General features: G+C 48.1%; 3 protein-coding genes across 10 annotated transcripts in view; 1 reads left to right on the top strand and 2 right to left on the bottom strand.

The window, feature by feature from the left end:
• The window catches only part of METTL6 (methyltransferase 6, methylcytidine), a 14,640-nt gene extending 12,568 nt beyond the window's left edge, over positions 1–2,072 (bottom strand). For 6 of the 8 annotated variants that reach the window (XR_006335232.1, XM_043873843.1, XM_043873845.1 and 3 more), the window contains exon 1: positions 691–1,939. Coding sequence is in view for 7 of the 8 variants with exons in the window: in XM_043873843.1 (XP_043729778.1) it covers positions 691–915 (225 nt within the window). In the remaining variant the exon portion in view is untranslated. The other 2 variants (XM_043873844.1, XM_043873846.1) reach the window with 1 other exon arrangement.
• On the top strand, positions 1,954–16,721 carry EAF1 (ELL associated factor 1). The gene is made up of 6 exons (XM_043873842.1): positions 1,954–2,359; positions 4,256–4,350; positions 6,281–6,417; positions 7,998–8,188; positions 10,419–10,643; positions 13,283–16,721. The coding sequence occupies exons 1-6, from the start codon at positions 1,987–1,989 to the stop codon at positions 13,327–13,329; spliced, it is 1,068 nt and encodes a 355-aa protein (XP_043729777.1). The 5' UTR covers positions 1,954–1,986; the 3' UTR covers positions 13,330–16,721.
• Positions 9,568–10,176, bottom strand: LOC122675309 (60S ribosomal protein L17-like). The gene has a single exon (XM_043873851.1). The coding sequence runs from the start codon at positions 10,143–10,145 to the stop codon at positions 9,591–9,593; it is 555 nt and encodes a 184-aa protein (XP_043729786.1). The 5' UTR covers positions 10,146–10,176; the 3' UTR covers positions 9,568–9,590.

Below are 16,721 nucleotides of genomic sequence, written 5' to 3'. Positions count from 1 at the left end.
ATCCACATAATGAAGAAACAAACTAAAAAGTCCAGAACATGAAACAAACTCTCTGCCCCCATGGAGTAGACAATTAACCAGTGAACTGATAACCCAAAGCAACTGATGCCTCGTCTGTTGTCCCAACACTGGGTAATCTGGTGTGGCGAAAATACAGCATAATGGCTAACAAAACAGGCTCTGAGGTTAAATTGCCTGCACTCAAATCTGAACTCTTCCCCTCACCCCATGTTCCGTCACTGAACAAATCACTTAAACAGCTTTGTCCCTCAATTTCATCAGCAAGTGGGAATAAGACTAATGCCAAACTTCAACATGTTACTTTAAGGTTTAAATTACAGAACACTACTGTTAAGTTCATGTAAAGGGGTGTGGTGAAGTATTCATCATTATTATCATTATGAACCTGTCACTGAAATCATTCCGTATGAACTTAATATTTACAACTTTCAGATTAGCTTTAAAGAAACAGAAAATGCCCACTAAAGTCCTCTCTCCTCTGTATTTTACAACTCAGCAACTGCTAAAACTATCTGAGACAGTGTATATCTAAGCTACAAAAATTCAGGAAACATTTGACAGGTTTCATAAATTTTCTACCTCACACTCGCCCTGGGAATGCAATAAAACATCCCTCTTCTACACATTTTAAATGAAGAATCGCTCAAATAAGGTGCAATATTAGTTTACCTCTCTACATGATCTGAGCTCCTCAAACTCTCTGGTAGTCCAGTGTCTATCTTTGAAAAAATTAGTGCTATTTCTTTTGTAAAAAAGGTCCCAGTTCTTCTGAGCCTCTTTTTCCAGTTTCTGCTGTTTAAAATCAGACACTAAAGCTTGGTCTCGCTTCAGTTTCTCCTCTTCTTCAGAGCTGAGAATCCTTGTCTGCAGTCCTCTCCTTTGCAAAGCAGCCATCTCCTACGTGGACGGTCATATATTGAACATTTAACACTGCTGGAGATTCTCCATTCCTCAACAACCTGAGGAATTCAAGCGGATACCACAGACACAGGCAGGGTCCTCTCAGAAGTGGTCCCTCAGTCTGGGTTCAAGCCTGAAGCAGCATCTTCGCAGATACTGAAGCAGATAATTCGCAGGAAAGAAAAAAAAAAATTCCGGTTGGCGGTTCTAGGACAGTTTTTTTTTTTTTTTTTAAGATGCTGAGTTAGCGGTTCCAGAATAGTTCTTTCACTTAACATTTCAATTCCGCAGACATTTACTAGATGCTGACCCTACACAAAGCCCTGTCCCACTACAGGAGAGAGGTCACAAAGAGCAAGACACAGACCCCGCCGTCAGGGGGCTGACATGCAGCGGCCAGGGCTCTCACGCACAGAAAGGCTTAATTCCAACCAGAACAGTCAGTAAGCCGCTTTAGTCAGGGAAAAAAGTCATTCTCCAGAACTGACAGAGAAACCTTACGGTTCCTCAGAGTTCGGTGTCCGTGAAACAGGGGTGTCTTTAAAAACAACCACGACTGCTGTCCGAGCCGGAGGCGGTCGGTCACCGTCGCCAAGTACTTGAGACACGGCGTTTTTCGGGGAAAACGGAGCTACTACGCCCGGGTGGCCTGAATTTGTCTCATGAACCCGAGGGGGCGTCCCTTTCTGGGAACGGAGGCCCTCGCGCCGCCCTGGGCGCGCGAAAGGGACGAAGAAGAGGCTCAGGGACGCGGAGAGTGGGGCCGCCAGGACCCTGCGGATGAGCCGGGCCGCCCAGCCGCGAGGGGCGGCGGCGACCCGCGTGAGCCTAGTCCACCGCGCGCTGGGCGCCCCCGTCAGCAGTTCTTAGGTTCCCCTGAAGGGTGGGGACGGGCGCGCTGAGCCCCCAGCCAGGCGCTGCCTCAAAAGCAGAATTTGGGAGCCCCCGCGGAAAAAAAAAAAAAAAAAAACCACCAACCAAAACCCTTCGACAGGTCAACACCCACCCCCCGCCCCGCGGAGAGACCTCGAATCCGGATTCTCCAGGCAGAGAAGACTTTCGGCCATGGCACCGCCCCCGCTACTTCCGTTGCGGGCCCGGAAGTCCCTCCTCGGCGCCGGAAGTTCCGCTGTCTGGTCTCCTCAGAGTCGTCCTCCGCCCAGACGCGCAGTCCCGAGCTCGTTTCCGGCGTGCGCGGGTGGGCGCCGGCTCGGCTACCCGCGCGCCCCCGAGCGCTGTCCCGGGAGCGCGGCTCCCCCGGACGCCGGCGCCGGCGGCTCGGGCCGGGGTCGCGCCAGGAGGGCGCCCGGGCGGGCGCGAGGCACGTGCGGGGCCATGAACGGGACGGTCAACCCGCTGCTGGACCGCGAGGAGCACTGCCTGCGGCTCGGGGAGAGCTTCGAGAAGCGGCCGCGGGCCTCCTTCCACACCATCCGCTGTGAGTCCGCACACCGGCCGCCCTCGGCCCAGCAAAAGGCCAGGGGGCCTTGCCGGCGTTCCCTCCCTTGGGGGACCTCGGTTTTCCCTTTGGTTTTTTCCCAGCTCCCTCTTCTCAGACCAGACCCTTCCCTCAGCTCCCAAGATTTCTCCGCCTTGCGCTACCAAATGCTTCTTCCGAAGGTCATTGGACCCTCTCGCGCCCTGAACCTCCAAGTCCCCCTCCTCGCCCCCACCGCCCCCTACACACCCCAATCTCCACGCTTCAGGAGCTTTTCTTCTTTCTTCGGGGCTGGCATCCTCCACCTTCCCCTCTTATTACCGAAGGGCTGCGACCCCACATCAGTTTCCAGCTTCTTTGTATTCCAGCCTCCCCCCCCCCCCCCACACCGATCCCCACTGGGGATCTCCACGCTTCAGGAGGTTTTCTCGTTTTCCTCGGGGTTGGCCTCCACTCCCTCCTGTTCCATTCCCTTCCTGTCTTCTTTCCTTTTCTTTCCTTGCCCGCTTTGGTTCTATTCTCCCCTACGCCCCGCTGCAGCCCCAGAATCCGCAGCTCTGCACCTCATCCGTCTTCTTTTCCTCCATATATCTGTGCCAGCTTGTCTCGTGCTTTGATGTCTTTTTGAGGTCACCAGACTACCCCTGACTTTTCTTCCAGACCCAGTCTCTTGTGGGTGGAAAGTAAAATTAGAGAGCCAGGAATAAGTTAGAGCTCGATCTATGTTTGGAAGCAAAAGCCAGCAGGCGTAAGGAATGTGCAAATAGTCATTATGCTGGACCTCTTTTTTTCTCCATGATTACAGACTCTGTTGAGGGAGGGCCTTTCCACTCTGTATCCTGGGTGAAGAATTGGCCGCCGGCGCATCCCACTGTGATTCACAGACTCCTGGTTTCGCGTCCTGGTAGCCCCAGTACTGGTTAAGACTTGTTTTTGTCCGAGGAGCCCTTAGATGTGACTCAACACCTTGAAACAGGGCGTAGTAGATAATGAACTTCTGTTTTCCTGTGGTCACTTGCCAGGCCATTAGTCTGCTTCCTGCTGACAGCAGATCACCCTCTGAGGGGCTGGGTTTTGGGAATGGCATAAGAGCAGCATCATTTCCTGAGCAGTTTACTAAGCTGATGTGTTAGCAGAATGAAGGGCAATGTGCAGTTTAAATCAGACGCTTGACAGAAGTGCCTGGCCTGCTGTTTGAGGCAGGTTTGTGTTAAAAGGGAGTAAGGTGGCTGTTCACACTGTGCCTTAACTGCAATTCAGAAACACGGGCAGGATTAACCTTTGGAAATACAGTTCAACCTTCTGCTCCAGATAGCTATAGGAATATTCTTATTAGAGCTATGGAACTTGAGTGTGGCAAATCCTAACTTTGACAGTTCTTATCAAAATGAAATCAACTTATATCATGCTGTGACCTTTCATGTTTCATATTGTGTTTTACAATCACAGCGTTTTAAAAACATATTCTGTTGCTTTTCATCTTTATAATAACCCTAATAAAACACCTCATTGTGGGTAATAAGGCATGAATTTTCATCTGTCACTTGGGGGAAGGGAGTATCTTTGCTTAATGAAATGTTATCTAAAGTCTAGCCTTTTTCCTTCAAAATTATCCAGTGGGGATAAGAGGGAAAGTATATGGAGGTATAGATGAAACAATATTGTCCCAGAACTGATAATGAAGCTGGGTGATGGTACGCAGGACTCATTGTATTATTCTCTTTGCTGTTGTATGTGAGAAGTTTTCCACAGTGAGATAACATTTTAAGAAATTCTAAGTGGTTTGTATTTTCTTTTATCTGAGTTGCAAAAAATTTCCATTCTTACACGCAAATGCCCTGCAAGCGCTTGGTACAAGTAACCTGGTGAATAAATGCTTTGTTTCTTTCCCTTTAGATGACTTTAAGCCAGCATCTATAGACACTTCCTGTGAAGGAGAGCTTCAGGTTGGCAAAGGCGATGAAGTCACGATTACACTGCCACACATCCCTGTAGGTTTTATTCCATCGTTGTTGTTTTTCAATATGGAATCACAGTAAATCTTCATATTCTGTTACTGCAGTTTGATTTCCTCCTTTTTAAAAACTTCTAGATTTCCAAAGTGCCAACATAAGGAGAAAAGGAACTCTGGGGAGTGGATGGGATGGAATTCATGCTTCCCAGGCTCCTGAGCAAAAAAATTCTTTGTCGTTTTTCCCAAGCTCCCTTTTTCCCTTTTGTTCCAAAGAAGGCATGGTGGAACCTGGCTCCTCCCTTAGACATATGTAGCCTCCCCCAACAGCTGAAGAAAAAGAGGCCTAAGTGCCCTATGGGTATAAAACAGCAACAGCTTAGGAGCGTGGAGAGGCAGGGGCAGGATCAGCGTGGTTTGTGAATCTGGCAGGGGGTGATATGCAGGCTGGTGGTTTCAGGCAGGGCCTCGGTTCAGAGCCCCAGGTTAAAAGCTGAGTGGAGAACCCTCCCAGAGAGAGACACTGCTGAAGCCTTACCAAGGCACCTCTGTGATCTCAAGGATCAGACAGAATAGTCTTTAATGAACACGTGTCAGTGCATGTCTGAGGCCTGTCCTGGAACATGATAAGTTCTTGGTAACCAATGAGAGAAAGAAAAGGCTCTAGACAGAGAGACCTGGGAAGCTTTGTGCTGACAAAAAACTGTCTGCCAGTTTAAACTGCTGTCTCATTAGTTGTCTTTGGCAGGTTACATCATCTCCCTTTGGACCTTAGTTTCCCAAATGTAAAATAAAGAGGTTAGATAAGTGGTCCCTAAGGTCCCTTCCAGCTCTTAATTTTTACTGTCTGAACCAGGAGTCAAGGAGCAAACCAATTTCTGATTCCATCAAGGGGATTAAATGATATATTCGACAAATATTAACATCCACCCACCGTGATGCTGGCTCATTACTAGGTACTGAGAATATAGTCTTGAAGAAAACAAGCGTGTTTCTTGCCTTTAGGGAGTTTCAATAACTGTAGAAAAACATAGCACTTACTTTAGAAAATCTAGGGAGACTTCCCTGAGGAAGTGACCTTTGAGCAGATTTGAAGGTTGAATAATTGAAAGGGAGGGAGGGGTTGGGATGTTGCAGACAGAATCCTTGTTAAATCCCTTCAAGACAGAACTTGCGGTTCTGAGAGAGGACTGGTGCCTTCTTCTCTGGGACCCGCAGAGCCCGGGGTGAGAGGAGCCGGGTGCAATGGAGGGGCCAGGTGGCTGGTTTGAAGGTTTTCTTCTTGGGTCTTAAGCACTGGGCAGTCTTGGAAGGCCTTAAGCAGGATAGTGGCTTGAGGTACTTGAACCAGCTAGAACAGTGAGCTTGGAGAAGGTGTGTGGTTACTTAGCATGAAGGGGAAGCCCGGACTCTCCTATTATAAGGAAGTGCAGAGATCACTCACTAGCTTTACTGCTCATAGTGAGAGCTCTATTCAGTGTCAGACATGAACGTGTCATTTCTGTTCTCAGTTCACACTTTACTGTTATTTGTACATTTCCCAAATCTCTGGAAAATGTACAGTAATTTTAAAATTTTATATATATTTCTTGATTACTTAGAGCTAATTGCACAGTTACAGAGTCTTCTTATATTATTTCCTCTTTAACTCTTGGCTTCCCAAGCAAAAATAAAATACAAATCAGTTTATTCTATTTCTTTTAAAAAAAAAAAATGTTTATTTGACTGTGCTGAATCTTGGTTGCAGCAGGTGGGATCTCGTTCCCTGACCAGGAAGCGAACCTGGGCCCCTGGCATTGTGAGCACAGAGTCTTAGCCACTGGACCACCAAGGAAGTCCCCTTTCTATTCCTGTTTGGGTAGTTCTGATAAAAGATTTGATGAGATAAAGCCAGCTCTAAACTCAGTCTTGATATTCATAACTGGAGTATTTGGTTTGATTGTCTGAATTGTTCTTTTGTGGCGGAAAAGGGATCCACACCACCGATGACTGTGTTCAAGGGGAACAAGCGGCCTTACCAGAAGGACTGTGTGCTGATCATCAATCACGACACTGGAGAATATGTGCTGGAAAAGCTCAGCAGCAGCATCCAGGTCAAGAAGACACGGTATGTGAAAAAGCGGATAAAGGTTGCTCTGCCATTTCTGTAGACTTACCTTGTCTATTCAGTTATTTTATAAGAATGTGCACGTCTGGGAACTTAGTGTCCTGTTGGCAGTCTCAGCAACTCCCACCTGTGTCTTCTCAGACAAGTCAATAAAATATATTTTCTTCAAAGGCAATGAAAATAAATAATGTTTTTAAGACTTGAAACATAGAAGTCACTGGTGAGAGGGGTGAACTTTATGATTAAGTCAATTTTATTAATCTCATGGTAGTTGATGCAGTACCACCCAAGGGATAAGATTTAAGTTTACAGACTTAAAATTATGAAAGAATAATTGAGTAATATATATTATTTTTTAGAGTGACAACATTAAATTTTTACAAGAGACATTTGAGATCATTATAATATCAAAGCTTTATCTAATTTCTTTTGAATAGTGAGCTCTCTTTTAATTTTTAATTTGACAGGCATTACATGTGTCATATGAGGCCAATTAGATTTTATTTTAAAGTCAAATTCTATTCTATAAATAGAAGTAACCCAGTGGTTATATTATTGTGATACAGTAATTATTGTAATAGAGTAAATAAATTTTAAAGAGAGTGTTAGCTCAATGTTTTTCTGTGTATGCTTCCTCAAGTTGTTTTTCTTTACTCATTCCACAAAAAGTAAACGTACCCACCATTTATTGAGGTCTTATGACAGGCCAGGCACTGTGCTAGATGTTTTACATGCATTATCTAACCTTTACAAGTAACTTTTGGAAAGGTGGTGGTGTTATCCTTGCGAACACACGCACACAGATGGAGAGATGGGGTCAGTGCGCCGGTGCCTCTCTAAGTTCAGGGCCGGCGGGGAGCCCCCTCCTGCTGTGCAGTGTGTGGGTAGATTACCTCCTCCAGCCAGGGGCTGCGGTTATCCTCCTGGAAGCTGTTGGTTGTGGGCGTTTCTGTTACTACTCAGTGTCCTCTGGGGAACAGCAGTGTTTTATCACTTAAGTGTTTGTTAAAAATACAAGATTTCAGGACCTATTAAGTCAGAGTCTGCACTTTAATGAGATTCCCCAAAGTTTGAAAAGTGCTGAGCTAGTCCATTTACAAAATAAATTGTTGATGGTACTTCCTTGGTCTGGGGTGGAATGCTCTGCCTGTCTGCCAGCAAGAGCTGGCATGTGACAAAATGAGTGGTAATTAGAGAATGGGAAAAAAACTTCGAACAGGCCAGTATTTCCAGAGCTAGTTTTCTTTAATAACACATTTGCGTGTGGTTATAACTTTATAGTGTGCAGAAGTTGAGTAGTTACATTATTCTGTTATCATAATCACAGTATATTCTACCTCAGTGCCTTAGCTGCTGCGCGATAAAAAAACATGAGCTCCTTGAGGGCGGCGAGTGTGGTATCCATCTGTCTCTGGTGCACGATGCAGAACTGGAATGCAGTAGAATGAGTAGTTTGTGTGATAAAATTCAGTCTTCTGAAGCCTGGGGCTCTGTAGGTGCTTCCAGGAGCTTGGTAACTGGGGCAGATCTGAGAACCACTGTTTTTGCCCCTCTAATTTACAGACTGCTTCTCATTTCAGAGCTGAGGGGAGCAGTAAAATCCAAGCCCGGATGGAGCAGCAGCCCCCGCGACCCCCACAGCCATCCCAGCCGCCGCCACCACCACCACCTATACCGTTCAGAGCACCAACGAAGCCTCCAGCTGGACCCAAAACCTCTCCCTTGAAGGATAACCCCTCACCTGAACCTCAGCTGGATGACATCAAAAGAGGTAGAGAGCAGTTTCTGGAGCCCCAGTAGCAGCTTGGAGGAGGGCATTGATGTTTCTGTGGAGGCATGGGGCTGGCGGCATGGGCGTTCTGCCACTGTAGCAGTTTCTGCAGGGGTCACCGTTCCAGAGGTGATGGGTGTGCAGGGGTTACCACTCACCTCGTTTGATAAGGGGGAGTTCAGTGGCTTGAGCTCTGGCTGTCTTTGCAGCGGTCTGCTTAGAGGCCCGGGGTGTAAATGAGCCTGACTACCATCTGAAGGTCCATATGGCAGACCTTTAAGCCTTTGGGAGAAGAGAATTCCCGGTGCTGGGGGTGAGAACCAAGTGTGCCGATGTAAATACCGTGTGCAGGTCAGATTCCTCAGCCACTGCTTTGCAGTGACACCAGGTGTGACGTGGGAGAGCTCCTTGAGGACCAGTGGCCTCCGAGGACTTAGCTGTCTGGTCAGGCTCTCTCCAGTGCACGCCTGAGGCGCAGAGCTCACCGAGGTTTTCTCCCCACACGGTGGATGGTTTTAGTTGTCCAGACTGTTAGGAAGTTATGAAGGTAAGTGTTGTATTTCATATTTGTGAAGTTTTATGAAATAAAATTAAACCCGTAACAGCAGTAAACAGGAAAAGATACAAAGTTGGCCTTGGGAAATTTGCCTTTTCCACCTTGTGGAAATACTGTCTTTTTGCAAATGAGATCACTCTGTTTGTGGGGCACAGTTGTTAAGCATCTAGATTTTGTTTTTCCTCATGGAGATTGGTATGTTCTCTGTGGAAGTTTTCACTTTAGCTGAATAGGAGTTGGGCCATGAGTGGTTGGTTGTTGCCATTTATGCTTAAAGGAGACATAGTCATTTAAGGTCTCGTGGTGTGTTTGGACAGGTGAATCTGGCATCTTCCTCGATGTGTTCTGTGGTGGATTCTTAATATGCTCACGGACACTGAAGTGGTTGGGTAAAACGTGTTCCTTCCCTGCTTTATGTTTAATACAAACGCAGCACCTAAAGGCATGGCTGTCCGTCAAATGTGTAAAGAGGACAGAGGAGGAAGAGAAAGACATTCTTCAGCAGCCTTGGCCCCTCCTGTGAGCCTCGTGGGCCATGCGAGCTGGAAAGGACCCCAGAGGCCATCTGCTCTGGCCCTTCCTCTTTCCAGAGTGTCCTGGAAAATTCATTGCCTTCCACCTGGGTCTCCCAGCTGACTAGACATGGATCCAAAGCAAGTGCTCAGACCTTCCAGTTCCTGATCAGATACTTCTCAGCCCCTGAGCAGAATATTGCTCTTCTCCTACTTGGTGTTTAATCCTGTCATTCACAATCTTTTTTTTTTTAAGCGGATAAGGCCAAACAGACTTAACTTAGTTTCTTTTTTTTTTTTTTTTACTTTTATTTGCATTTATTTTCTGCGGCATTTATTCCTGGGCCATAAGTTTTTGTTTCTTCAGTTTCTTCTGGGATATCTTTTTCTTCTGTGCAACCTCCTCTTCTGGTTTAGGAACAATCTGTTCTTTTTCAGTAAGGATCATCTCAATGTGGCAGGGAGAGCTCATGTAGGGGTTGATCCGACCGTGAGCTCTGTAAGTCCTGCGCCTCATCTTGGGGGCTTTGTTCACTTGGATGTGCTCAATGACCAGAGAATCTACATCTAAGCCCTTAAGTTCAGCATTACTCTCTGCATTTTTGAGCATGTGTAGTAAAAATTCAGCACTCTTTTTGGGCCACCGACCCTGTGTCCAGCCCCACTGTTTGGCCTGTGCACACCTACCAACTCCACCATTGTAACGACGGAATGGCACACATTGCTTCTTTAAAGTGACATCCTTCAGATACTTGGTGGCTTTTCGAATATGCATACCCTTTATGGCCTGGGCAGTCTCACGAGTGTTCTTAAAGTGAACACGAAGATTTGAACCTCTTGATTTGCATGATTTTGTGGGGTTTTCTGGGTCGAGTGAATAGCGCACCATTTGTAAGGGTCAGCTCAGGCCGCTTACCGGAAAAGCTTAACTTAGTTTCTTAAAAGAATCGTTAGCTTGAACCAGTGTGCGTTTTGAGTACTTTGGGTGAATTAAGTGTTTCCATTGTTAGGTGTTTTTGTTTGTTGGTTTAGGTCGTTTTGTTTGCTTTTGAGGGCTGGAGAGGTGGGAGCTCATCTCAGGTACCATCGTTGCTCTGGGTTTTGCTCCTGCCCTGCGTGTGGCAAGCTCGACACGCTGACCCCGCCCTGTCGTCTGTTCTAGAGCTGAGGGCCGAGGTGGACATCATCGAGCAGATGAGCAGCAGCAGCGGGAGTAGCTCCTCGGACTCCGAGAGCTCCTCGGGGAGCGACGATGACAGCTCCAGCAGCGGCGGCGAGGACAGCGGCCCCGCGTCGCCCCTGCAGCCCTATGGCAGCCGGCCGGCCGTGGCCAACGGGACTGGAGCCCCGCGGCCGCCAGGGAGCACGCAGCTCATGAGCACCCTCAGTAAGTGCGCCTTCCCACTGTCGGCCGGGGCGGAGCTGGGAGGGCTGGTCGGATTGGTGGCTTCTGTCTGTCTTACGCCAGAGTCTGTAAACCTGAAGATATTTACGGCGTGAGAAAGGGTCCTGCAAAGACAGTTTAAAGCAGAAAGGAGCAAGTCCCCAAGCAGTAAAAAACAGAAGCGCAAAACTAAAAATCGGTTCCTTCTCTTGGCACAATTTAAATTTTGTGGATTCTGGGAAGTGCTGATGTGTGAGCGGCAGGGCTCTCTGTTTTTGCATATCCCAGGTTTTAAGGGCCCTGCCTGCCCCCATGCAGGTCTTTGTCTGGTCCTGAAAGCCCAGTGCCAGCAGACTGCAGGGTCCCACCACCACAGAGGGGAGCGGGTGCCCTTAGGATGTGTTTGGAACCAGCCGACCTTGGGCAGGAGGGAAGGAAGGGACACTGTGGTGTCTGGTGGCCTTTGGCACAGTTGGTGGTGGTAAGGCAGAGGACACCGAGAGCAACCGTCTTCGTTTTGGAGGTGGGATGACGTGGGTCTGTTCGCTGTCCTCTCGCCAGAGTTCCTGGAGCTGGGTGTCCTCCTGGGCTGACTTCGGGAGGTGTCCTAACCCTGCTTCTGTGGGGCAGGCAGAGTTGCTCTCAGCTCCACAGTGTAGACGTCTAACAGACCCCTTGTGTGGGGCCGGCCTTGTGGCCTCTGCCTGCTAGGGGCCAGAGCACTCCCCTGCCCACCCCAATGCACACACACACTCCCGTATGTGCTGGGCCCTACTCTCCTACCTAAGTGAGTTCAGCACTGTTGTGACGCCAGTGAAGGCTGTCTTCTGCCATCTCACGGTACAAGCTGAGCTTCTGGATTTCAGGTATACCTAGTGCTCTTCCCCATTGGTTCAGGATACTATGTTTTACACTGGGCATCTGGTATTCATACTGGAGAATGACCACAGCTCCTGTGACTGTGTAACTCAGCTCTTCGTTTTACCCAGTCAGTGCTAAACTTCCTTTCCTTCCAGAAAGTAAGAGCCAAAAATGGCTCAGTGCATGTTACTTAACCTACCAGTGCCTTAAACTCTTTTTTAGCTCTTTATGGCTCTTTATCAGCTTTCCCGGCTTGCAGCTTTTCCAGTGGCAAGACCTTCATCTTTGCATACCACATATACAATTAAGTACTGAAGTTACTTAAACCAGGATTGTCAACCAGAACCAACTCACAAACCGTAAAGTCACAGTAAATAGCACAAATCTCCTAAACTCTAATGTGAAAACATACAGAGTGATAATATTGTTTTCCTCGATGGTAGCATGCATTATATCTTTTCCCCCAAAAAACAAATGGATCAGTTTGAACCTGGGTCAAATAAACTGTTAAGAAATCTCAGAACTGAGTCTTCAGCTCCGTCACGCTGAGCCGTTCACATGCACGTCCCCTTCTTCGTAAGTGACGGTACTCGGCTCTTCTGATTGGGATTACTTGCTGGTCCTGGGCCTCCTTCCCCATGTCTGGAACAGCAGAGGTCCCCTTGACTGGTCTCAGACCTCTTTATGTCATAAAAATTATTGAGGACCCCGAGGAGCTTTTGTGTTTGTAGCTTGTGTCAGTGTTTACCACATTAGAAATTAAAACTGAGAAATGCTTAAAATACTCAGTAATTCATCTGAAAAAAATGACAATCAGCCATATGATAATAAAAATAACACTTTTATGAAAAATTTTCTAAATAAAAAAATATTCAGTGTGAAGAGTAACATTGCCTTAAAATTTTGCAAGTCTCTTTAACTGGCATAGTACAAAGTAGGGAGTCTTAGATCTGCTTCTGCATTCAGCCTTGCCATCAGTTGTGTAGGTTGAAGTCTAGGAAGAAAATCTGGCATCACAAAGGTTTCTAGTTAGAAAAGGGAGGACCTTAGGTTCAAGTGTTCTGAAAGGGCCTCGGGGACCCTGATCCTGAGAACACATTGAGAGGAGATGGCCTAGAGATCAGGGATCCAGAAATGTAGAAGTTCACTTCTGTTTTATTCCAGGTGGTATCAGCTGGGGTCCTGTTATTCTTCTTCTTTTAGATGGAAAAGCTTTACATTCTTCACTCCTAAACCTAGATGTTGCACGCTGAACAAAATTTAAGGTTTTACAGAGCTCAGTAGTTCAGGTCTGAGGTGTAAAATAATGTGACTGTTCCAGCCAGAGGGGCTGGGTGTGTGTTTATGCTACATTAGCATATTATTGGCATAAACAGAATTTAGCTGCCTGACCAGGAAACCCAACTGGGTATTATTATTTTTGCTTTTATAAAGAAACTTGATATGAACAATTCTACAAGATAGTGAATTTATAACTAGCTAGTTATAAGTATCTTTTGCTATTTATTGAGACCTGTAAGCACTGTGTATCCAATCCTTCCCTGTTCTGCCCCAGTGTGCAGTGTTGCTGTACTTTGCAGATGCAAAAATAGCAATTCTTTTAAAATGTTGACTCTACCAGGTTTGTGGCCGAGCTGAATCAGTTTTCCTCCGTAATTAAACTGAACCAGCCTGGTGTTACTTTACCTAGAGCGTGAGAGCTCAGAGGGTCAACCAAAGAACCACAGGGGAGTCGTTTTTAAACTGTGTCCTTTTGGTCTGATTCTGTTTTCTCTTTATAGGAAATGACTTGCAGTTGAGCGAGTCTGGCAGTGACAGTGATGACTAGAGCCGGATCTTTTGAAATCAACTTTTTGGTGCACAGATCTGCCGCGAGACCAGGCTGCTTTAGCGTGGCATCCACACTGAGAGGAAGACGTGGGGATCGTGACTCTAGGAGGAATTGGAGGCTCTGAAGCGCTCAGATGTGCATGTCTTTAACTTAGCGGTGATGGGTGATTTTCTCATGTGATTTTTGAACAATCTCAACGTTTCAAAGTTTTAAGTAGATCTATAGCAGAACTAACAGAATTGTATCTCTATTTGGTTAACACTGTTAATGGAAACCAGACAAACGTGCCCTGGCCTAGGTTCCTCAAAGGCCACTTCTCCTGGTCAGTGTTTCACTTTCAAACCTCAGCAGCCACCAGCGTGGCAAAGTGGTTTGCCCCAGTGAAAGGAAGCTCAGTCTCTGACAGGTGCGGGAGAGGGCAGCCTGCAACCCCAGCATGGAAGCATGTTCCAACCACTTCCAGTTACAGACCCGCGGCAGTGAGGAAGTTCTGTCTGAGCCAGCCTGGCTGGCCTGTGTGGAAATGGACTTCAGGATGGGGTAGGAGAGCATCAGCGGGGGGACCTGGATCGTGGCTCAGCCCCACGTCTGCAGATGAGGAAGGGACGGGCCTGGCTGGTGTGGGGCCAGCGTCTTGCCCCAGGCCAGGCCTTCCCACTGCTCCCACCTGAATCTCCTATTGGAACCAGAGAGTCTTGTCCATGGGCCTGTGTAAGAGCTGTGTTGTGCATGAGAGCTTTTCCTGGATTCCAAAAGATAGGAGTGTGGGCTCCTTCTAGCTCCAGTTTAGATCCACGCAGTCCCTGAATACATCAGTCCCTCATGAGGGGAGTGGGGGAGCAAATGAAGGCAGCAGCCACGGTGCTGATGCACGTGACTCGCTTAAACTGGGGCTTTCAGCTCCGTGTGGATCCATAACAAGAGGGCTTCTCTCGGAGGCTGCCAGCGGGGACTGGAGTGGGACGGCTGAGGTGAGGAGGCCTCTGGGCAGGTGCTCTCCAGACCGGGGTACAGGTGGGAGGCGTGCAGTGTGCAATGAGCAGGTGTTGGCAGGGCTCCCCAGTTCTTGCTTTTGCACCGCTGTTCTTGCCTGGCTCCCAAGCTGACTCGTTTTTTATACGCAACCAGAAGAAAGTCACAGGATTGCCTCCTGCAGTGTGCCCTTTCCAGATGAATCTGTCGTTGCGGGAAACCGGTCACTAGGAAGTGTTCCGTATACAGCAGACGTTGTGATAAGGTGTCCCACAATTAGTGCATTAGCTTGGAGTCACCCATTCTGTCATTTGAATGATTACGTCCTGAGAAATTTCTGTCTGCTTCGATTCAGCGGTATTGAGAACATGAAGACTGACCTTCCTCCCTCTGGGTGTCCTCTCCTTGGCTAGTGGAGGGAAGCAGTCTGGACCCAGGAAGAAGCTAGGTGATCGGTGGCAGGGGCTTTGAGTTGAGCCTCACGAAGTCACCTGTGTCCCCCGCGCAGCAGCCCCAGTTAGCTGGAGCGGGGCTGGGCGGCCTGCTCACGCCGCTCCTCCAGCTGGGCTTGGGGTCAGGCCGGCGCCTGCGCTGGGTCCTCAGGGGCCACACCAGCACCTACACTGGGTCCTCCACCCGTCATGGGGCCTCGTGGAGTTCATGGCAGGTAGGAACTTCCTTATAATGAATTGGTTGTTTTTAATTTATTGGCTCAGGGAAGCTGAAGGTCATGGTTGTGTGTGTTAGTCGCTCACTCATGTCTGACTCTTTGCGACCCCATGGACTGTTAACTCGCCAGGCTTCTCTGTCCATAGGATTCTCCAGCAAGAATACCAGAGTGGGTTGCCATTTCCTTCCCCAGGGGATCTTCCCCAGTGAGGGATCAAAGCGAGGTCTCCTGCACCGCAGGTGGATGCCTTCCCGTCTGAGCTACTGGGAAGCCCAAAGGTGATGGTTGGGAGACTTGGATTGTTTCTAGACGTGGGAATTGTTTCACCGCTCTTCACTTGCTCAAGCTGGGGCAGGTACCAGGAACTTGGACTAAAGACAGATCTATTTAAGCCTCTCTCCCTCGTTTCCTCCCGTCAGGCTTGATGTGTGTGGCCAGCCTGGGGTCTGGGCCTGTCTGGTGCCTGCTGGTGTCTGGGCAGTGCTTGCCGGTGGCCTGGGCCTGGGGAGTGGGCTCTGCACGCAGCCCCCGCCCCGTCCCTGCGTGCCAGCCCTGCAGGCCTGTCCCAGCTGCAGGCCCAGCCCTGGTTCTGTTCTCCAAACAGCCTGTGCCTGTTGCCTCTGCAAGCCCTCCAGCTTTGCCCAGCAGAGTAAGGAACCCTTGCTTTTTGGAAATGAAGCCTCCAGCCTCACAGACTCCCCCTCACGAGTGCCCTCCTGCCAGCCAAGCTGGACCTATTCTTCCTGCCTCTGTGCCTTGTCAGCCGCCTGCCCCAGCCCCGCTCACGGGGCTCTCTGGGTGCCGCCAGCCGGAGTGCCATGCGTCCACACGGACCTTCCCCTTGCCCAGTGCTGGTCGGCGCGGGCCCCGAGCAGGCCCTGTGGTTCTCTGCTCTCTTCCCTGGAGCGCGCAGGAGCAGACTGGAGAGGCTCACGGCCTGGCGGGAAGGGCAGAGAACCACAGGGGACACTCCCGGCCTCCGGAGACAGCTGGAGACTGTTCGCGCCGGCTGTCCTGGTTTCAAAGTCTGACCGAAGCATTAAAACGGCCTTTCCTTTGTTCTGTGTACCATCTGTCACTGTGGGTGCGTGTGTGAGGTGTGAGGTGTGAAGGCTTAAGTCCGAAGCACATGAGGAGCCATGGCAAGCAAGCCGCCGTACAGGCGTGATTCGGGGAAACCTAACAAACTAGAGATGTGTCATGATGCCACTCATTAATTCTTTTATTTCTGTAGCAGAATCATTTTTTTAAAGTGTGGTTTTAATGTGTATGTGTTTCAGTGGTGGGAAAACTTGAAAATTCCAAGATCCTTATTACTTCCCTATTTGAGAGGCTGGTTAAGTAGGGTGTGTGTGTGGGGGGGGTGTGCATGTGATGTATTTATTACACTATTCTGAAAGAGTAATTGTTATGTGGATATACATTAGGTACAGCCAAATTGTATGTTTCCATTTGGTGAGGAAGGTAGGATCCATAAAACTCAGGCCTTAACCAGTAGGTTGGACGACAAGACCAATTGAAATGTCATGAAATGTCTTTGTTGCTCCTGTTATTTCTGTCTTGAATTAATTGTCTCGTTCTTTAATGATTATTAAAATCTTGTGCCTGAAAGTTTATTTTGCTTAATTATGAAGTAGACATGCATGTTTATATTTATGCAAAATATTTGCTGTAAAGGTTTTTTTTTTTTTGGTTTACTCTTTTTAAAAAATCACTATATTTAAGTAAAAAATGAAGGTCTGCAATA

The sequence above is a fragment of the Cervus elaphus genome, chromosome 19 (assembly GCF_910594005.1).
Source record: "Cervus elaphus chromosome 19, mCerEla1.1, whole genome shotgun sequence".
NCBI lineage: Eukaryota > Metazoa > Chordata > Mammalia > Artiodactyla > Cervidae > Cervus > Cervus elaphus.
This window is presented reverse-complemented; position numbering and strand designations above follow the sequence as displayed.

Excerpts from the sequence above, each read along its gene's own strand:
- EAF1 (XM_043873842.1), top strand. The coding sequence starts at position 1,987 with ATGGCACCGCCCCCGCTACTTCCGTTGCGGGCCCGGAAGTCCCTCCTC. Across the intron at positions 4,351-6,280 it reads TTACACTGCCACACATCCCT|GGATCCACACCACCGATGAC; the intron begins GTAGGTTTTATT and ends GTGGCGGAAAAG. Across the intron at positions 10,644-13,282 it reads GCAGCTCATGAGCACCCTCA|GAAATGACTTGCAGTTGAGC; the intron begins GTAAGTGCGCCT and ends TTCTCTTTATAG.
- LOC122675309 (XM_043873851.1), bottom strand. The coding sequence starts at position 10,145 with ATGGTGCGCTATTCACTCGACCCAGAAAACCCCACAAAATCATGCAAA.